Below are 19360 nucleotides of genomic sequence, written 5' to 3' on the forward strand. Positions count from 1 at the left end.
TAAAGCTGGCACCACACTCCTACGGTTTCCTTCCATATATTTGCTCCTATATTTAGCAGGCTGTAAATAGAAAGCATTGTTTAAGAGGATTATACTTTATTTGTGGAAACATATCAGGCAGCTTTCAGCGCTCTAAACAAATGTGGGACTCCTCTTTGCAACATCTCTGCGACCTTTAAATGAGGACAACTAATCCGCAAAAATTTCTTTGCACCGCTTTCTTCACTTGAGTTGTTAAAAAGTGGAAATAGTGGGCACACTGCATGAAAAATTACTACGTGATTGGTTAATAATTTATTAGTGGGACTCTGGTGTTTTAATGGTTAGTCAGGATCCCAAAACAAAGCTAACTGGTTAAGGCAGCAGTGAAACAGCAAGTGTAAGTCTGGGAGGTAAAAGTACTCTTCTGTCAGAGCAGACTGGTGGCTTTGAGGAAGGAATGTAAGGGTTAGTTTAAGTTCTGGAAAAGGATCTTACCTCACCAAATATATCCAAGGGGTCCTTCCTGTAATACTGACATTTGGAGTAATAATCAAAGCCTGTCAGGGGCAGAAACAACAACTTTAGGCAGCAGGATTATTATATTGCAACCATTAAAGCTTTTTGGAGCTATGCACCAGTATGAATCCAAAGTTTTTGTACCTATATGTCCTTTGATCCCCAATAATGGACGTCATGTTGGGGCAATTTCAAAAGGGAGACATGCAAACCTTTTGCTCAGTTTTTAAAGCTCCTGTGAAGAATTTTTTGTAGTTTTGCTGCAGACAAAAATAAACACTGATGACTTCTTATGAGTCAGAAAAGCAACCAAAGCTAAGAGCGTTAAGATTGATCATCATTGATTAAGTGTTTTGGGATTTTCCTTTCTTTTCAATGCCTGAAACTTCTGCCAGGAGGGAGGTTTCTGCCAAAGTGATTACCTGCAGGCTGCCCAAAATCATCTTTTTTTAATTACCTCAATTCTAAAAAAGTTAAGACACTGTGTGAAATGTTGATAAAAAAAAAACAGGATGTGATGGTTATGATGGTTAAGAAACCCTATACTTACTTAAAAATAGACAATGACATTTCAAAAAAATATGATTATTTTAAATTTGAAGACATTTCAAAAAGTTGGGACAGGGGCATGTTTACCGTTGTGTTGCATCCTACATCTTTCAACAACAGAGAAGTCTCATTTCTGGAGTTTTGAAGTTCAATGTTTCAACATTCTTGCCTAATGTAGGATTCTTGGCTGCTCAGCATGTCCAGGTCTCCTTTGTTGTGTGTTTTGAGTGAAGTGTTTGTAGTGGGGAGTAGTCAGGTTGACCTGCTGAACTCTTCTACTACAGTTTTAATACATGCAAAATGTGGTTTGACCATTTTGTTTTGAAATATGTAAGGTCTCTGGTGAAACATGCATTTTGATTGGATTGCAGAATTTATTGCTCCTAGACCTGTATATATTGTTTGGTATTAATGAAGCCTTCCCAGGTGTGTAAGCTACCCATGCCAAGCACACTTATGCATCCCCATACCATCAGAGATGCTGCCTTTAGAACAGTGTGCTGATAAAAAGTCAGGTGGTTCCTCTCCCCTACATTTTAGAGTTACATATAAAACTCAATTGAGCACATTTGAACCCCCATCTTTTCATCCAATCAGTGCGGTGCACCTGATGCAGATGTGTTCCTTAATGTGATGCCGAGCGGTAAATGCTGCAGTCCGCTCAGACCCCTTGCATCTGTCTTTTCTCCTTTTGAAAAGTTTGAAACAGTGCAAAGTTTAAGGTTGCATATTGACATTTAGAATAATTCATAAGCAGGTCCAAACCTGAAAGATTGGCCTTGAAATCTACGTCGGCAGACTCTCCATGTATGTACGCACAGAGATTTAAAAAAAAGAAAAGAAGAAGAAGAAGCTCTGACTTGCAGCCAAAAGAAAATTGAGCCAGACTCAACCAGGCCTCACTCACTTAATAAAACAATACTCTCTCCTCCCGTTCTTCTGCTCTCGTAGGTATCGTACATGCTGGATGATTTGACATATTAAATAATCTGCTGCCTTCAGTTAAATGCCGTCTTCTGAAAGTTGAAGAAAATCAGTGAAGGAGTAAAAAGTTGTAGATAACACATAGTATACACTGCAGGTTGCATCCCTCAGCCACACACATACACCCACACACTGCTGCACACTTTAATCACACAATTAATAATTAATCAGAGGTTGGGCTCGATGCTGTCGAGTCTGCAGATGAGAGAACACCCAAGTGCTGAGAGGGGCCCTAAAAAAAAGCTGGATTAACTACCAAAGAAAGGGATCGTCAACACTTTGTTGTGAAACGATCGGCTTCACGTCGTCTCTTTACGTTCGGTTCGAACGAGCAGAGCCAAGTTTCATCAACACGACTAAAACAATAATTAAAAGGAAACACTCGCCGTGCAGATCTGCAGAGTTTGTGAGGGGGAAAATGAAGCTATCTTCTGTGTGTGACATTTGCAACATGCAAATATGGAAAATGAGATTATATGCTCTATTCGCTGCATGTAAACACCATTAATAACAGCATAACACACCGCTTATAGAAGAGCGGGTCAGGGATGAGTCTTTGTAGTCTCCAAACAGTAAAGCATTGATTTTAATGTATGTCATCGCTCTGGAACACAAATGATCATTTTGTTCAATTTATTTATTCCTGCTGATTAAATATTTTCCAATACTGCTCGCGGAGAGATCAAAAGGCATCGCTTTGCGTCCTCTTTTTTCTTTATTAGTCCTGCATGCTCCCCCCGGTGTTGCAGCGGGCGAGCAGAGTGTTTACCCAGCTGTAATTACAACATGCACAATGACCTCATTCTGCTGTGTCAGTAGCTGTAATGTATAGCCCTTGATCTTAAACTGCAAAGAAAAAACGGTGTGCACTTCTTTTCAATGTGCTGACTACATTCCCAGCATTTTTTTTTTTTTTTGACGTTGTCGTGACGGCGGATCAGAATTTGATATAAGCACTGGTGCTCCTATTCGTCTGACAAGGTCTCTCTCTGCCTTAATATGCATTCAATAATGTGAAATGATATTAGCTGTAGGAGCTCATTGACTGTGCACTCGGGGTCTCGCAGTGTCTCTCCGTCTCTGTCTGTATCATGCTCTTTATCTGTTCCTCTTCCACACACACACATGCAGAAGAAATGGAGAGAAAGAAAAGAAGCAGGGGGGGGGGGAGGCTTGAGCTTGAACCGCGGATAGCAACAGCAGCAGCAGAGCAATCACACTGAAGAAATGCCCCCCACGCCTGGCCCATTAATAACAGTAATACGCACACCGCGCCCAAGCCAGCACTGCCGAAAGCACCACTGACACTTTAATGGGCATTTTTTACTTTTGTTTTTAAATAATGCATGTGCTGCTTGTCAGCACTGCTTCACTCCACCCCTGGTGTGCCTTTGCAGCGTTCCTTTGTGCAGAAATTACAATGGGGACCTGTGTTTGCTGTGCTGCCTGCTCCATAAGCTGCATTCATCACATACATGGGGACGCCTGTGTGCAGTACATCACACTCTCGGGGACGTGTGTGTGTGGGCACACATGCATGTGTTTGTGTTTGGGAGGGCCGCTCATTGGCACTGAGCTAATTAAGAGTGTCTTTGAGAGGGTGGCGAGGCTCAGAGGCAGCGGACGGCACTTATATAGGAGGGCTGATGCTATACATTTTACTGCAGTGCACATAGTGTGTTACTGTTAAGCAGATGATGTCAGACCTATATACAGTATGTAGAGCACTGTCAGTTTGGTTCCATCTATGAACATGACTGAAAACCCAGACTTCAGTTATAAACTAACTCAGAAGTTTTTTTATTGATTCATAACTTGAAGAAATGACTCAAATGTGTTATACATCTATATAAATGATGTCTATGATGTCACCTTGTAGCGCTGTGGTTTGTCAGTATTTTGATGTAGGGGTTTGAGACCCTTGAGTTGTTTGCAGGCTGTGTGGTTTAAGCCATAGACTGTATAACATTGCAGAAGTAAACAATGGCCAAACTGCTTCTTTAGCACACACTCATGATTTCAAAAGTTAGGAGGTGGTTTATATGGAATTTAATGATTTTCACAGCACCTAAAAAGTGGAACGAGCGCTGTGCATTATGGGAAAAAGTACATGAGGGAGACTGGTCCGATGCATGCTGTGAAATTTTCCTGAATCAGTAGACATCCAGGGAGTTTTGGCATACTGCAGGTTTTGCTCTTGCTCACATACTGCTTAATACTGAATTTTGGCCAAATCATTAAAGGTGACATATCATGCAAAATTGACTTTTTAATGGTTCTCTACCTGAAGTATGTGTCCCTGGCATGGCTACAGACCCCCCGGGAATGAAAAGAATCCATTCTGCCCTTATTCTGATTTCTCCACATTTCTGTAAATGTGTGTGAAACGAGCCGTTTCAGACTTCCGTGTTTTTGTTACGTCACAACGCCATCCGGTCTGTCACGGAGGTCAGAGCTCAGAGCTTGTTCAGCCCATAGACTGTATAAAATACAACTCAACTTCTCCGTTTTTCATTACCTGCACACATGTGTGCTAACAAGGAGCTTAGGAGGGAGGCATGCTAGTTGTAGGCTGTCTTAATAAACACAAAGGTCGGTTTTACTCCCCACGTCTGCAGATTTGAAGATCTAGTGGATGATTTTTATTTTCCATGGAAAAGTGCTAGCGCTAGTTAGCATAGCTACACAGCTACATGTCGTAGCTGTAGCTGTAGCTGTAGCTGTAGCTGTAGCTGTAGCTGTAGCTGTAGCTGTAGCTGTAGCTGTAGCTGTAGCTGTAGCTGTGTACCAAGACACAGGTCTACATACTAACAAATAAAACATCAAGAAACACTAAATCTGTGACCAATCCTTCAGAAAGGTCCTGCTGCCTTTCTGGCAGAGGTCGGTTTTACTCCCCACGTCTGCAGATTTGAAGATCTAGTGGATGATTTTTATTTATCATGGATAAGTGCTAGTGCTAGTTAGCATAGCCACATAGCTACATGTTCGTAGCTGTGTACCAAGACACACGTCGACATTCTGATAAAACAACAAGAAACACTAAATCTGTGACCAATGGTTCAGAAAGGTCCTGCTACAGGCGGCTCTCCGTCAGGATCAGATTCTGGATCAGATTCAGAGGGTTGAAGTAACGTGATCTCTGAGCAGCCGTGTATATTCAGCCAACATGTAAACATTAGATCAACGTGCTGGAGAGCCGAGGCCACATCCACTTCCTGAGGGGGCGTGGTCAGAGAGAAAACAGACTGTTCTGAGGAGGACTGAAGAAGAGGGTTTTTCAGGCAGACCAAAATCTGATTTCAAAGTGTTTTTTTGAGCATAAACTTTTAATACATGTTTTGGGGACCTCTTAGACCAATATATATTGATGAAAAAAGCGTGATATGTCACCTTTAATATTGCCCTCAGTATTGATAGTTCCCTGACTGTGTTCGTACCTTTAGCCAAGTCGTCAGTCAGAATCCAAACGACTAGACATCTAGTCGCCTCTGAACATCCCTACTTTCATCAAACATCATTCAATCATGGTTTATTTGCCTTTTGAATCTGTTAGCTTAGGGAGCTTAAGGAATACACCAGCGTGATGTATTTCAAAATACTCCAAGAAATGACATCACATCACACAGCAGAGGTATCCCACTGTAAGCCCAGGTGGCCCATTTCTTTTACAGTGTGTATTTAATGTCCAGCAGTTGTAAGTGATGATGCACTTGCAGGTTCAGCCTCTGACACTTCTGTTTGTCTGTCTCAGGAACATCTTCCCTCTCTGTATTGCCTCTTATTTTGGTCGTCTAGATAAACTGTGCTGTGTTTTTTGATCCGCCTGGCTCGGTTGTGCAGCTTTATTGATCGCAGACAAGCCACCTATCTGTATTTGTCATCACATTTAAGGTCAATAAACCTCTGAAATCAATATTTATAAGAATCGATGATGCATTCACCATTATTTCCTCTGATTGCCTTTTTTTCTCCCTCAGAAGCTCGGTGTCTTGCCGCATGCTCTTGCCCCCTGGCTGCTTCCTGTCTGTTTAAATGACGCCTGCCTTTTGTTTCTTCTTCTTCTTCTTCTCCCTGTAGGAAACACGTTGTGTAAGTCAGGAAGCATTGCTGTCTTCGGGAACGTGGTGTACAGCGGACTGCTGAACGACCACCTCTGGCATTTGGGAGTGCCCCTCTTCACAAGACTGGTAAGAGCAGTGGGTGCACACTTACCTCCATTTTGTCAGAAGAGCTTTCTGTTGGACCCAAACATGCTTCATGAGCAGAATTCCCCAACGGCTCTAATGGGCCACGTTTGATGCCTCCTCTGTTGACATGCGTTGGTTGAAGTTATACTCAGCGTGCTGGATGTGACAGTGCTCTCTGCATGGATGTTAGACTAGGGAACTCCACCAGTTCTTCGTATCTTATTTCGTATCAGGCTTTTCCTGGCTCAAGCTTCAAGAACATAAATCTCAAGTGAGGCATATTGAAGATGTGTCATCTCCAGCCCTGGAAACACGAGGGAAAGCATTTGTGCATTTCTTCCACACCGAAGCTGAACTGGTGTAAAAGTTTGACCCACTTTATAATTCATGAATTCTAGTTTTAAAGGCAACAGCTTAAAAAATTATAAGGCCTTAATTAAGAGCTGGAAAGCCGGAGCCTGTGTTAAGAATTAATGATAAATGTCCATCCGTTATTGTCAGAGGGAAATTGGAAGTTTGTTTTACACACACTCACTTGTGCAGGATTATGTGCTTGAAGAGATTCTTTTGAAAGGCCTAAACCGTGACTCATTTTCTAAAAGAAAGGGAAAATTCAGCACAGCACTTTTTCTTCCTGTTAATTACCCTCTTTCTAAGCGGGTCGCAAGTTTTCATCAATGTTTATTATTGATTAAATCTGTCTCTGTGGCTGTCATTTATGAGCCGGGAATTACTGTTGATTGGTGCACAAGGGTTGCATATAATTGGGTTACATTAAATAGATAATTCAGCTGATCTCATAAATGTCTAATGTGAAGGCTTGTTTGATTATCAATTAATGTCAAACGGAGATGCAAGAGCCTGTTAGGAATCCAGTCGGGTTTGCTTGTGTTGCAAATGGAAAAGCTACTGAGTCTGTTTTTTTTTTTTTTTTTTTTTACAGCTTGTGCAGGGGAAATATATTTTATTACACATGAAATATACTCACCAAGGAATTCAAAAGTAGACTTGCACTGACACACACAGTACATGCTTCATCTGGTAAACAAATCTATGAGAGATGTAAGAACATTAAACAGAAGATGGGACTTTTTTTTTTTTCTGTTGTTACAAGTCATGAGTACTGAAAAATGAAGAAGGAATGATCATGTCAATATTTTTATTGTTCTTAAAGCTGGGGTTGGCAGTCTCGGAAAACTAGCATGAATTTGAATGTTGCATTTCCTCAGGACTCCGTCTAACCCCTCCCCTCCTCCCTCAGAGCTCCTCCAAAACGACGCCCCCCCCCGCTCACATGCACGAGCGCCGCTGACTTGCGACCATATGATGGTGACTGATTCAAAACCGGTCCTCACCAAAACATTATCACAGTGAAAGTTAAAAACACAAACAAACATGGCTGCTGTTAGCACTCACAACTATCATGCTAGCATTATCCAGTTGTACTGGTGACATGATATCAGGAGAAAAGTTATAACACATATATAATACTGTAACAGCTCTACTGTTTGTTAAACGTGTTCAGTGTAGATGCTCTTAATTCCTACAGTGTTGACGGTCAGTGAAGGCATCAGGAGAGGTGTAGAGTGTGTGAGCAGGAGACAGGAGAGAGGAGAGACAAGAGGAGAAGTTCTTCCTTCATTCAAACATTGATTGTTGTTTTGTTGGTTGGCGTGATCACGGCCGACAGTGACCGGTTATTAAAACTCAAAGTGTTCACGAATCGTCTCGTCGTCCCTACAGCGTCCAGACGGACGCTACAGTACATCTACATTTCTGTAGGACTTACTAAATGACATTCATTCTTCTGCTTGTCAGAGCCCCGTGGTGAGAGCTTTTTAGACTCTGATCCAGACTACAGTCCTGAGCAAAGCACCTCATCGGGTCAGAGGGGACAGGCCCGAGGTTGAGCGAGAGGGGCAGTCAGTAGAGTCAGGGGAAGCAGAGGCAGGAGACGGGGACTCAGAGTGCACAGACCTTTTTATATTGCAAGTCTGCAACAGTGTCATAGCCAAGCAGCAACCTGCACTTTTAAACTATGAAGCCTATGCGGAAGTGTTAAAACCTGCAGTTCCTCCAGCATCCACTAGATGCTGGCTGCAGAAACACCAAAAACCACATTCAAAGAAGACGATCTTTACAGCAGAAATAAACATGTTTACAGCCTGGTACAAAAAACAGTTTAGGTCTGAATAGCTCATTTCTCTCTCAGCACACATTGTACTGGGGTTTATTTCTTTTATAATTTGTTATTTTTGAAGATATTAAACGTACAAATTTTGCCCAAAAGGACATGGCTGACTTGATTGACGGGCGGCCACCATGTAGCTGTTAACGTAGAGGCTAAAGGCCTTCCTCTCTACCTCACTCTAGCTTGGCAAATGTTAGGTTGAGTTCAGCATTTCCAATACGGCACCAAGCAACAATCAGCTTCAAAACAGTGCTTCAGAAACAGATGGGTGAAGTCATGGACACTACGTCCATTATTTATACAGTCTATGGGTTTAACATGATAAATGCATGACATTTACACCACATACATTGTTTCTCCTGATGTGATAACAGATAGCTTTCACGAGACCTTTTTATATTGCAAGTCTGCAACAGTGTCATAACCAAGCAGCAACCTCCACTTTTAAAGTATGAAGCCTATGCGGAAGTGCTAAAACCTGCAGTTCCTCGAGCATCCACTAGATGCTGGCTGCAGAAACACCAAAAACCACATACACACCCATTCAAAGAAGACGATCTTTACAGCAGAAATAAAAATGTTTACAGCCTGGAACAAAAAAAACAGTTTAGGTCTGAATAGCTCATTTCTCTCTCAGCACACACTGTGCTGGGGTTTATTTGTTGTTGCTGTTAACGTAGAGGCTAAAGGCCTTCCTCTCTACCTCACTCTAGCTTGGCAAATGTTAGGTTGAGTTCAGCATTTTCAATATGGCACCCAGCAACAATCAGCTTCAAAACAGTGCTTCAGAAACAGATGGGTGACGAGTTTTGACCAAATGGCTGACTTGATTGACAGGCGGAGAACACTGTGGCTGTTAGCGAAAAGGCTAAAGGCCCACCTCTTTACCTCACACTAGCTTGGGTGAGGTTAGGTTAAGTTCAGCATTTCCAATATGGCTGCTGCCGCTGCCTGGCTTCAAAACAAGGCTTCAGGAACGGGTGACATCACGGATACTTTGTCCATTTATTATACAGTGTATGGTTGTAATGTAGCTACATTGCTGTCCCGCCTTGGTACCTGGTAATGTAATGCTGGTGTACATAATGTTGCGATGTTAACTGGCTCACAGTGATCTGTCCGCTCTAACGCCTCTGTTATTACCTCTGAAGTCAGCACAGCAGTGCTTCAACAAAGTCCCTCCATCATGCCCCTGTGACATTCATATTAAAGGCAAGACATTACAGGGGCGTGAACATCACACCTTTAACCGACTACATGAAAAGCCCCGTAGCTTCCATGTCCAATGCAGAGGCTCAGAGGCCGCGGGAGCACTTGTTGAAACAAAAGCTGCCACTTCCTGCAGGGACAGAAAGGTGCGGCCTCATGTAGCGCTCGGTGCGCCTGCTGCTGCTGCTGACACACCAGTGGTATCAGCGTGACACACAGCAAGCCTTCACATCCCCAACACACAGCCCCCTAATTACTGCAGAGCCCTGGGCCAGAGCTGCCTGCTTAATGCCAGGGTGTAAACACTGCATTATTAACACTACATACAGTCTGTGCGTGCGACTATGTTTAATATACTCCACGTATGCCGACGCGGTGGTGTTACTACAGCGGGGTTCTTCATATGGAGCCTTACAATAGATTTATTGTCTCTCCACAGTGAGTTCCAAAGTCAGCAGATGGGCGGTTTGCAGCATACAGTGTAATGCATGCTTACAAATGATGTTTAATGATGTCTTCCAGGGCTGAGAAACAAAGCATTACAGGTTTTTAAGGCTAAATATGCAGGCTATGTGAGAACGCTGGAGTTAAGGAAATTACCACGTAAGGCAGGTATCCTCCTCGTTCTATTACCCGTATTTATTGTCTTGTGGGATGTCTGGGTGGCCTAACGCAATTTCGTTTTTTGTTATTGCCGCTAACTTATCACCCAATTGTGTTTTATTTCCCAAAATGAAAAACCAAAAAATTGTGCATTTAAGTGAAAGCATCCGCCCTTCGTCTACCTGCTTCTCCTACGCAGCCTTTCAGAGCATGCATAATAGAAACAAGGTACTTCACAGGCCAGCTGTCATCAAACACTGTAATGAAATAAGACGACAAATCAATTATTAAAAGATCAAGCTCTTAAAATGTTTCAGTGTTCCAAATTAAGAAGTCTTTGTTTGGTATTTATCAAACACTAAAGCTCACAAGTGTCCAAAACTTGTAAGCTTTAAAGGCAACTACAGATCATTTAGGTAAACTGCCTTGTAGCATCGTGTGTTTGTGCTACAGGTTGTATATAGAAGTCAAGAGCAGTATGCAAACATTTGCTGAACTTAGAACATATAACATCCTCAATGTGACACCATACTTAGTATTGAAAGTATTATATTGGCAAAAAGTGTACCAATTTGGGGTTTGAGGCGTTCTTTTTCCCTGCTTCTCCTTGAGCTTCCTCTCACGCTGCTTCTCTTGCTCCTTCTTTTGCTTCTTGTACCCATTCTTGTGATTCATATTTTGTCTCTTGTGCTTCTTCCTAAGACTCTTCCTGTGCTTCCTGTGCCTCTTCTTCTAGTGCTTCTTCTCATTGTACTGCTCTCTTTCCCTTATCTTCTTCCTGTGCTTCTCCTTCCTATTCTTCTTTTCATTGCTGATCTTAGTACGCTTCTTCTGCTTCTTCTTGTGCTTCTTCTCGTTCTCCGTCTCTCTTTCCACCCTCTTCTTCATGCGCTTCTTCTTGTGCTTCCTTAGCTTCTTGCACTTCTTCTTGTGATTCATCTTTTGCTTCATGTTCTTCTTTTCCTTTCTTATCCTCATCTTCTTCCTCTTCTTTTCATTGCTGATCTTATGTTGCTTCTCAGGCTTCTTCTTGTGCTTCTTCTCGTTCTTCTCCTCTCTTTCCATCATCTTCTTCGTGTGCTTCTTCTTGTGCTTCTTCTCGTTCTTCTCCTCTCTTTCCATCATCTTCTTCATGTGCTTCTTCTTTTGCTTCTTTTGCTTCTTGTATCTGTTCTTGTTATTCGTCTTTTGCTTCCTACGCTTCTTCCTGTGTCACTTCTTCTTGTTCTTCTCCTCTCTTTCCGTCATCATCTTCCTCTTCTTTCATTACTGATCGTATTTGGCTTCTTCTTGTGCTTCCCGTTCTTCTCATCTCTTTCCTTCGTTTTCTTCCTGTGCTTCTTGTACTTGATCTTATTGCATCTTTTGCATCTTTTACTTCTTGTATCTGTTCTTGTTATTCGTCTTTTGTGTCCTGCGCTTCTTCCTGTGCTTCTCCTGCCTCTTCTTCTCGTTCTTCTCCTCTCTTTCCATCATCTTCTTGTCCTCCTCTTTTCATTGCTGATCTTATTTTACTTCTTATGCTTCTTCTCGTTCTTCTCCTCTCTTCTTCCTGTGCTGTGATTTGTCTTTTGTTTCCTACGCTTCTTCCTGTGCTTCTCCTGCCTCTTCTTCTCATTCTTCTCCTCTCTTTCTGTCATCTTCTTCCTGTGCTTCTTGTACTTGATCTTATTGCATCTTTTGCATCTTTTACTTCTTGTATCTGTTCTTGTTATTCGTCTTTTGTGTCCTGCGCTTCTTCCTGTGCTTCTCCTGCCTCTTCTTCTCGTTCTTCTCCTCTCTTTCCATCATCTTCTTGTCCTCCTCTTTTCATTGCTGATCTTATTTTACTTCTTATGCTTCTTCTCGTTCTTCTCCTCTCTTCTTCCTGTGCTGTGATTTGTCTTTTGTTTCCTACGCTTCTTCCTGTGCTTCTCCTGCCTCTTCTTCTCGTTCTTCTCCTCTCTTTCTGTCATCTTCTTCCCCTTATTTTAATTGCTGATCTTATTAGGCTTCTTCTCATCCTTCTCCTTCCTGTCCCTATTCTACTAGTCCCTTTTCTCTCTTTCTATCTTCTCCTTTTCATTGCTTCTCTTATGTTGCTTCTTCATCGTCTTTGTTATTCTGTTAATAGTAAATTCTAACCTGTTGTCTCTAGACCTCCGCCAGCACTGTAACCACCAACACATCTTAAATGTTGCTTTACTTGAACTCAGTATAATCCTGACAAAATTAAAAGTTAGTCTTTGTAACATTCCCCTGCTTCCTGTTTCACATGATTTGGAACTTCTGGCTGTGTTCCAGTTCTACTAAATTAAACTAGAACATTATTTTTGTCTGTGAAAAGTCTCTCTGCACACCTCACACTACGCTCAGGTGTTTATTTTAAACCAGGGATTAGTAGACGAGGACACTTTCTCATCACTACAAGAATAAAAGCAAACAGAAATACTAAAGGTTATCCAAACCTCCTCAGCATGCATTTTTTTATATGATACAATCCTGATGCTTGGAAAGGACAGAGAGAGGCAGAAGTGTAGTCTTCTTCATGCTTCAGTACTAAAACAGTGTCCTCACTTCCACCGTGTGCTGTATTTAGTGTAAAAATGTCAATACCTACCTGTGGAGCTGATGAACACAGCCGAGGATCCTCGTCAGCCAGTTGTAAAACGGGTCACTCCATAAAGTGAAGTGTGTGATTAGAGAGAAGAAAACCTCAAATAGACTCAGGATGGAGCGCCATCTCTCCCTGCCCTTCCGCTGACCAATCGGCTCTCCTGCCAGCTGAGGCCAGCCGGCGCGCTGCCCGAGTGTTTGATGAATGAGGACGAGAGGTCGAGGAAGCCGTAACTGTAACCCAGAACTCCGCTGGGATTCGGCGTGAAGTGAGAACTCGTGGGGGGAGGAAGTGCGGCTCATTGTCTCCTCTGGAGTCTTTCTAATGACAGAGATGTGAGTGCAGTTTGACAGAAGATGTTCTGTAAGTAGCAGCGCACTACAGAGGAGAGGTGAGATCATCATAAAATATTAAGACAACAGATCCCGAGTCGGTGAGAGTCGGAGACATTTTCAGGAAGAGCGTGCGCTGTGTGAGGCCTTCACTTCCTCTTCTCTTTGAAAGCTCTATCTTTATAATGGATGGCAGAGTCTCCGGGGAGTGTCTAGACTATGGTGGGAAATCTAAATGGTCGGGAAAGCCACTCGGTTATAGCGTCGTCGGTGAGAAGTGTGGGAGAAAAGCCGAGACAGGAAGCAGGGAGAACTGGGTCTGCACCCCGAGCTACGCCATCTTCAGCAGAGTTCCATTTTTCATCTGTAATTGAAGGAGATTCCTGGAAAGGAGTCGTGGGGATTAAATGAAGCTGAAATGCCCTCAGATTCGTATTTCCTACCTTATTTCCTAATCCCTCCAACCCCAAGTGCCCTTAGCTCCAAGACCATGATGCTCTCTGCCTGCACCCACACCACCCCCGCCTTCCTGCCTGCGCCTTCCCCTCTGGTTTCCCCCTCATTTTTTTTTTTTTTTTTTTATACCTCCACCCTTTTTTTCTTTCCCTCCCTCTCTACCCCCCTCAGTTATTTATGAACAGGACTTGAAATAGACTTTAGTATTTGATAAAAGCGTGATCCTTAATCCGAGTTGCCGGAGAAGTGCATTTCATTTTTATTTCCCATCAGAGATTGATGGAGGAGCAGGGGGGGCGGTTACCCACTCTGTGATTGCTAATGTAAATTCATTGGGTTCTGGTGGACATGTTTGAAGATACGGAGGCCTTGTATGTGCGTGGAAATGCAGAGAAGAGGAGATTGTGTGTGTGCAACATGATGGAGAGGCTGGATTGTGATGTGACGGAGGCGTACAGGAAGAGGAGAGGCCTGGGAGTTGTTTGATTTAACAAAAATAAATAAATTCTTCTAAAACTTTTGATTCTGGGGCGCCATTGGCCCACACTATAAAAAACAACTTATAGATTCTACTCAATAAAATAGAGGTTGCAATTTGCACTTTACTCAACAGTGTACATTTCACCTTATGTTCAAAGTGAAGACTACATATATTTAACTATGATGAAATACTAAAATGATTAAGAAGAAGAAGAAAGGTACTTTATTGATCCCCAGGAGGGAAATTCAATTTTTCACTCATAGCAAGGCAAGGCAGCTTTATTTGTATAGCGCATTTCATACACGAGGGCAACTCAATGTGCTTTACATTGAAACATTAAAAGCATTGGAGACATTCAGACAGGCATAATTAAAATGACAAATATGATAAAACAGAAAAGAAAAGGGAAATTAGAAATATATTAAAAATTACATTAAAATTTTAATTTAAAGTGGGTTAAAATGAGCTAAGATAGGAAGGCAGTGGCAAATAAAAAAGTCTTAATCTTTGATTTAAAAGAGGTGAGAGTTGGAGCAGACCTGGAGCTTTCAGGGAGTGTGTTCCAGATATGTGGTGCATAATGACTAAACGCTGCTTCACCATGTTTCGTTCTGACTCTTGGGACTGAAAGCAGACCAGTACCTGATGACCTCAGAGGTCAAGGTGGTTCATAAAGTAGCAGCAGCTCAGCCTAAAACATTCAGTGCTTTATAAACCATCCGCAGGATTTTAAAGTCTATTCTCTGACAGACAGGAAGCCAGTGTAGGGACCTAAGAACTGGAGTGATGTGGTCTACTTTCTTGGTCCTTGTTAGGACTCGAGCAGCAGCATTCTGTATGAGCTGCAGCCGTCTGATGGACTTTTTAGGGAGTCCTGTAAAGACCCCGTTACAGTAGTCTAGTCTGCTAAAGATAAATGCACGGACCAGTTTTTCTGCATCCTGCTGAGACATAAGTCCTTTAATCCTTGATATATTCTTAAGGTGATAGTAGGCGGACTTTGTGATGGTCTTAATGTGGCTGCTGAAGTTAAGATCTGAGTCTATGATTACACCAAGGTTTCTGGCTTGGTTTGAACATTTCATCTGTGCAGATTGGAGCTGAGCAGTAACCTTTAACCTTTCTTCCTCCAAAAACAATCATTTCAGTTTTTTCTTTGTTTAACTGAAGAAAGTTCTGTCTCGTCCAGTCATTGATTTGTTCAGTGCATTTACTCAGTGTTTGTATGGGACTATAATCCCCTGGTGATATGGTGATGTAAATGTGTGTGTCATCTGCATCATGCTATTTTTTGGACATGCTACACATACAGTTTTTTTGGTATATACATACAAATGCACAGACATGCAGTGAACATGCTTAGGGAGAGATGTAGGATACTGCTGTTAACCAGCGCACCCAGAGCAGTTGGGGGTTTGGTGCCTTGCTCAAGGGCACCTCGGCAGTGCCCAGGGAAGTGAATCAGCACCTCTCCAGCCACCAGTCCACTTGCCAAATTTCGTCCATACTGGGACTCGAACAGGCGACCCTTTCGGTTCCAAAGCCAAGTCCCTTTGGACTGAGCTACTGCCGCCCCCCCCCCCCCCAGATTAAGTTAAAAGCTACTCATATTTAAAAAAAAAAATACATTTCACAACTTAAAACTAAGTAATAAAAACTCATGTGCTTTAATGTTATTAAATGGTAAATGCACTTGTGCTTATATAGCGATTTTCTACTCTTTCAGACCACTCGAGGCACTTTTACACTACTCGTCACATTCACCCAGGGCGTAAAATTAACACCTGCAAAGCGCCAATGGCGAGTAAAAAATTAGTTTGGCATGTCAAAAAACAAAAACGCACACCCACCAGTGGCTAATGGACAATTGTGTATTGCATGTGAGGTTGTGTTTTCATACTTCGGCCCATTTCTGCCGACTGTCAGGTTGTTTTGACCCTCACGGCGCGCTGTACTTGTGTTGTGATTTGGTAAGTCGGGAACGCCGTGATGTCAGCTACTGGAGTTCTATTCATTCCCTTTGCTTGAAGAAGCACGGCGGGAAGAGAGTTTTAGGGAAGATGTGGAGACACATTCCCGGCGTGAAGCCACCACAAACAGAAAGGATAAAACAAAGAGGCAGGAGACGATCAAGAAGAGGAACAGAGAGCTAAATGGAGTAATGCATGGTAATAGTTTTAAATCCAATAAGGCATGATTTTTTTTATTTGGCAGGTGGAAAATATTTTGGACCAGTAAACCTTTGGAGGTCACTAGCCAATGGCAGATGAGGTAAAAAGTTAATTTAACGCCCTGCATTCACCCATTCACTCACTGATTGTAGAGGCAACCTTCCGATTGATTGAACCCACTCCACCCAATGAGCCACAGCCACCCTAGTTATACTGTATATATTACAGGCAGTGCATGATTAGCTAACAAGCTAAAAGCTAAGGCAACATGTTATTAACCCTGGAACACTATCGCTAAAATATGTGACACCATCACTAACGCCAGGTGTTTGTTACCCAATATAGTATACCCAATAAAAAGTACTTGCCATCAAAATATAACAATACATAACAAATAGGAGTAGTTTTCTTTTATTTTCAACTGTGCCTGTTACGGCCGTGTAAGGAGAGCCAGAACCCAGATGCCGAGTCGAACAAAAGACGTTTATTATCAAAAAGGTAACAAACAGAAAATCACCTTAACGGGAAACGAGAACAAAAGATCAGAAATAACTAAGGGTGTCCAGGAGGGAAAAAAACTCACTAGAGACAAAAACTAAAGTAACTACGCTGAGCACAATACTGAGGCAGAAGATCTTTACGGGAGCGAGGACACACGAGACACAAGCATGAGTGATAATCTTCTGGCACTGAGGAGAATTTGGAGCAGGCTTAAGAAGCCGGGCTGATTGCGGGATGAGAGGCAGGTGTGTCTTGTGAGCCTCGCTCCCGTGGAGATCGGCCCCGCCCCTCTGCATGTACCTGCTGAGGGAGAGAGAAAAAGGATCAGGAGGGAGGGCAAAACACACACAAAAAACCAGACCATGACAGTGCCATGTCTAAAAAAAAAAATTTTTTTAAATAAGTATCATGGGGGGACTCTATAAAATGCTCAAAAATTACTGAAAAATTTGGAATTTGGGACCAAAAATCCTCAAAACAAAAAAACAGATGAAACTGGAGACTTGGTGATTGGTCCACCCATTCCTGTGACATTTGAGACTTCTCTGGTGAAAGCACCGTCTCCTTGACACACAAACAAGCTTACAGGAGAGAGAAACTACAACTCAAAATAGCCAGGTGAAAATCACCTGAACACGTGCCTGTAGGAAAAAGCAGGTCTTTGGAGTAGTGAAACACCCACGCCTTCAAAGACGATGCTGAAGTGAACCCGGGGACCCATGACACTCAAATGATCGCAACATAATGAAAATCATGTAAATGTGTTTGTTCTGCTGAAAATCACCCAGCGATTGTGTTCTAGGGTTAAAACAATGTCTTTATTATGATTTACCACAACTGGTGCTCCACCCCTCTATTAGGCCTTTGGTGGTCCGGCCCCTGCAGAGTGGCGTCCCCGCTGCAGAGGGTGTCCTTTATTTTTTCTGCTTGGAAGATAGCAACCCTAATATCAATTCTACCTTCCACCATGACGCCAAACCCCAACTGGGGAGTCCTGCAAACTGAAACTGACCTTAGCAAAGAGGAAGTGATGACGCATGTGCACCCTTCAGTGCACTACCCACAAAACCCCCTTTTTAGAGTGTAGCGGTCTAAAGGCTGATTTTATACTTCTGCGTAGAATCAACGTTGTAGCCTATGCAAGGGGTCGGTGTAGCTCTCGTACCTACACACATAGCTGACCTGCATCTTCTCCAAAATGTAGCTATGCATAGAATCGGACCACAAGCCCTGTGATTGGTCCGCTCGGTGGCTTGTATTTCCTGCATTTCCAGAACTTTCAGGATCCCCGCTCATCGGCCGCACATCAGCCGTGTATTTCATCTCCTCCTCTCTATTCTTCATGTAATCATGTCTGTATGATAAACAGCAACATGTATCAGCTGTAGATTAATTTAGCACACTCTGAATCTCTGTGGAAAAGTAAACAGAGATCGTAGCGGGGCCGGCTATCAGAGAGACCACAATGCCCTCAAACCTGCACAGGTATGTGGTGCTCATGTCCGCGTCAGCCCCAAGGGAGACGTACCATTGGCTGGTGGTGAAGCTTTTAGCAGTGTGTCTGCCCCCTGGTGGCTGGCTGCCATATAGGTCAAAAAATCCGTCTCCCCCATTCATTTGAATGGGGGAGCAGTCAAACTTTAAACAATAAATACACGTGGTACGAATGTTTCTCACATCCATATGCTGTGTTGATATGTAGTATATATAGTTAGTTATCAGAGTTTAAAAAACGGGGTTTTACTTCCTGGTTTGCTTTAATTCACAGCCGCCGTGGAGTGAAACTTCAAAGGACACACAGCGTCTTGTGACGTTACGCTGTAGGGCGGGGCTTATTACAAAGGCTTCACAGGCTCTGGCTACACAATGGCGGCACCCAGGAGTGGGATTTTTTGGCTTCAGAACCGTACAACGGGAAGAGGCGGAGCAACGCTGTCCATTTTATTTACAGTCTATGGTCAGCCCCTGATGCGTAGGGGCGACGCAAGTTTAGATCAGCCTTAAGCATGTGCACCATGTCCAGAGGCTAGAGCCCTCGTTGCAGAGGTCAAAGGTTCGATTCCAGCTTGGACCATTTACTGCATGTCCTCCCCCACTCTCTGCTCCCCCCTAAAAATGAAATAAATAAACTAATAATAATACAACTTTTGATTCTTTGGACGCCATTGTGCGTTTCCACGCTCCAGCGTTCCTTGCTTTCCTTCGAGGAGGTGGGGGAAAAAAAATAAAACAGGGTGATAAATTCAAGATGACAGTTCCCGCCATATGAATGAGGCCCCTCGTGTATCAATCCGCTCAGAAAGCCAGCTGCAAATTTCACTCAGCCTCCTTATGTGGCAATTACTGATGGGTAACACAACCTGAATGTAACTGCTCTGTTCATTACGCCAAGGTTCTCTATAGCTGGCAAATGTTCTTTAGGATCCTACAGCAAATTAGCTCATCCCCGTAGGAGGTCTTTTTTATTGGATGATGCTGCACCGGAGGACGCCGCAAAAACCACTTCAGCTCCACGCCGCAGCCTCCCCCTGGTCCACACAGGGTTAATATTTAAAAGCGCGACGCTCCCAGTCGCTTATTGATGATATGTTTTGAAAAT

The 19360-nt window shown here is 42.9% G+C and overlaps 1 protein-coding gene across 1 annotated transcript in view; it reads left to right on the forward strand.

Moving 5' to 3' along the window:
- The window catches only part of LOC117832468 (RNA binding protein fox-1 homolog 3-like), a 366580-nt gene that overhangs the window by 141239 nt on the left and 205981 nt on the right, over nucleotides 1–19360 (forward strand). The window contains exon 3 of the mRNA XM_034711616.1: nucleotides 6112–6221. Within this exon, the coding sequence (XP_034567507.1) occupies nucleotides 6112–6221 (110 nt within the window). The remainder of the gene's footprint in view (nucleotides 1–6111; nucleotides 6222–19360) is intronic.

Source organism: Notolabrus celidotus, chromosome 20, assembly GCF_009762535.1.
Source record: "Notolabrus celidotus isolate fNotCel1 chromosome 20, fNotCel1.pri, whole genome shotgun sequence".
NCBI lineage: Eukaryota > Metazoa > Chordata > Actinopteri > Labriformes > Labridae > Notolabrus > Notolabrus celidotus.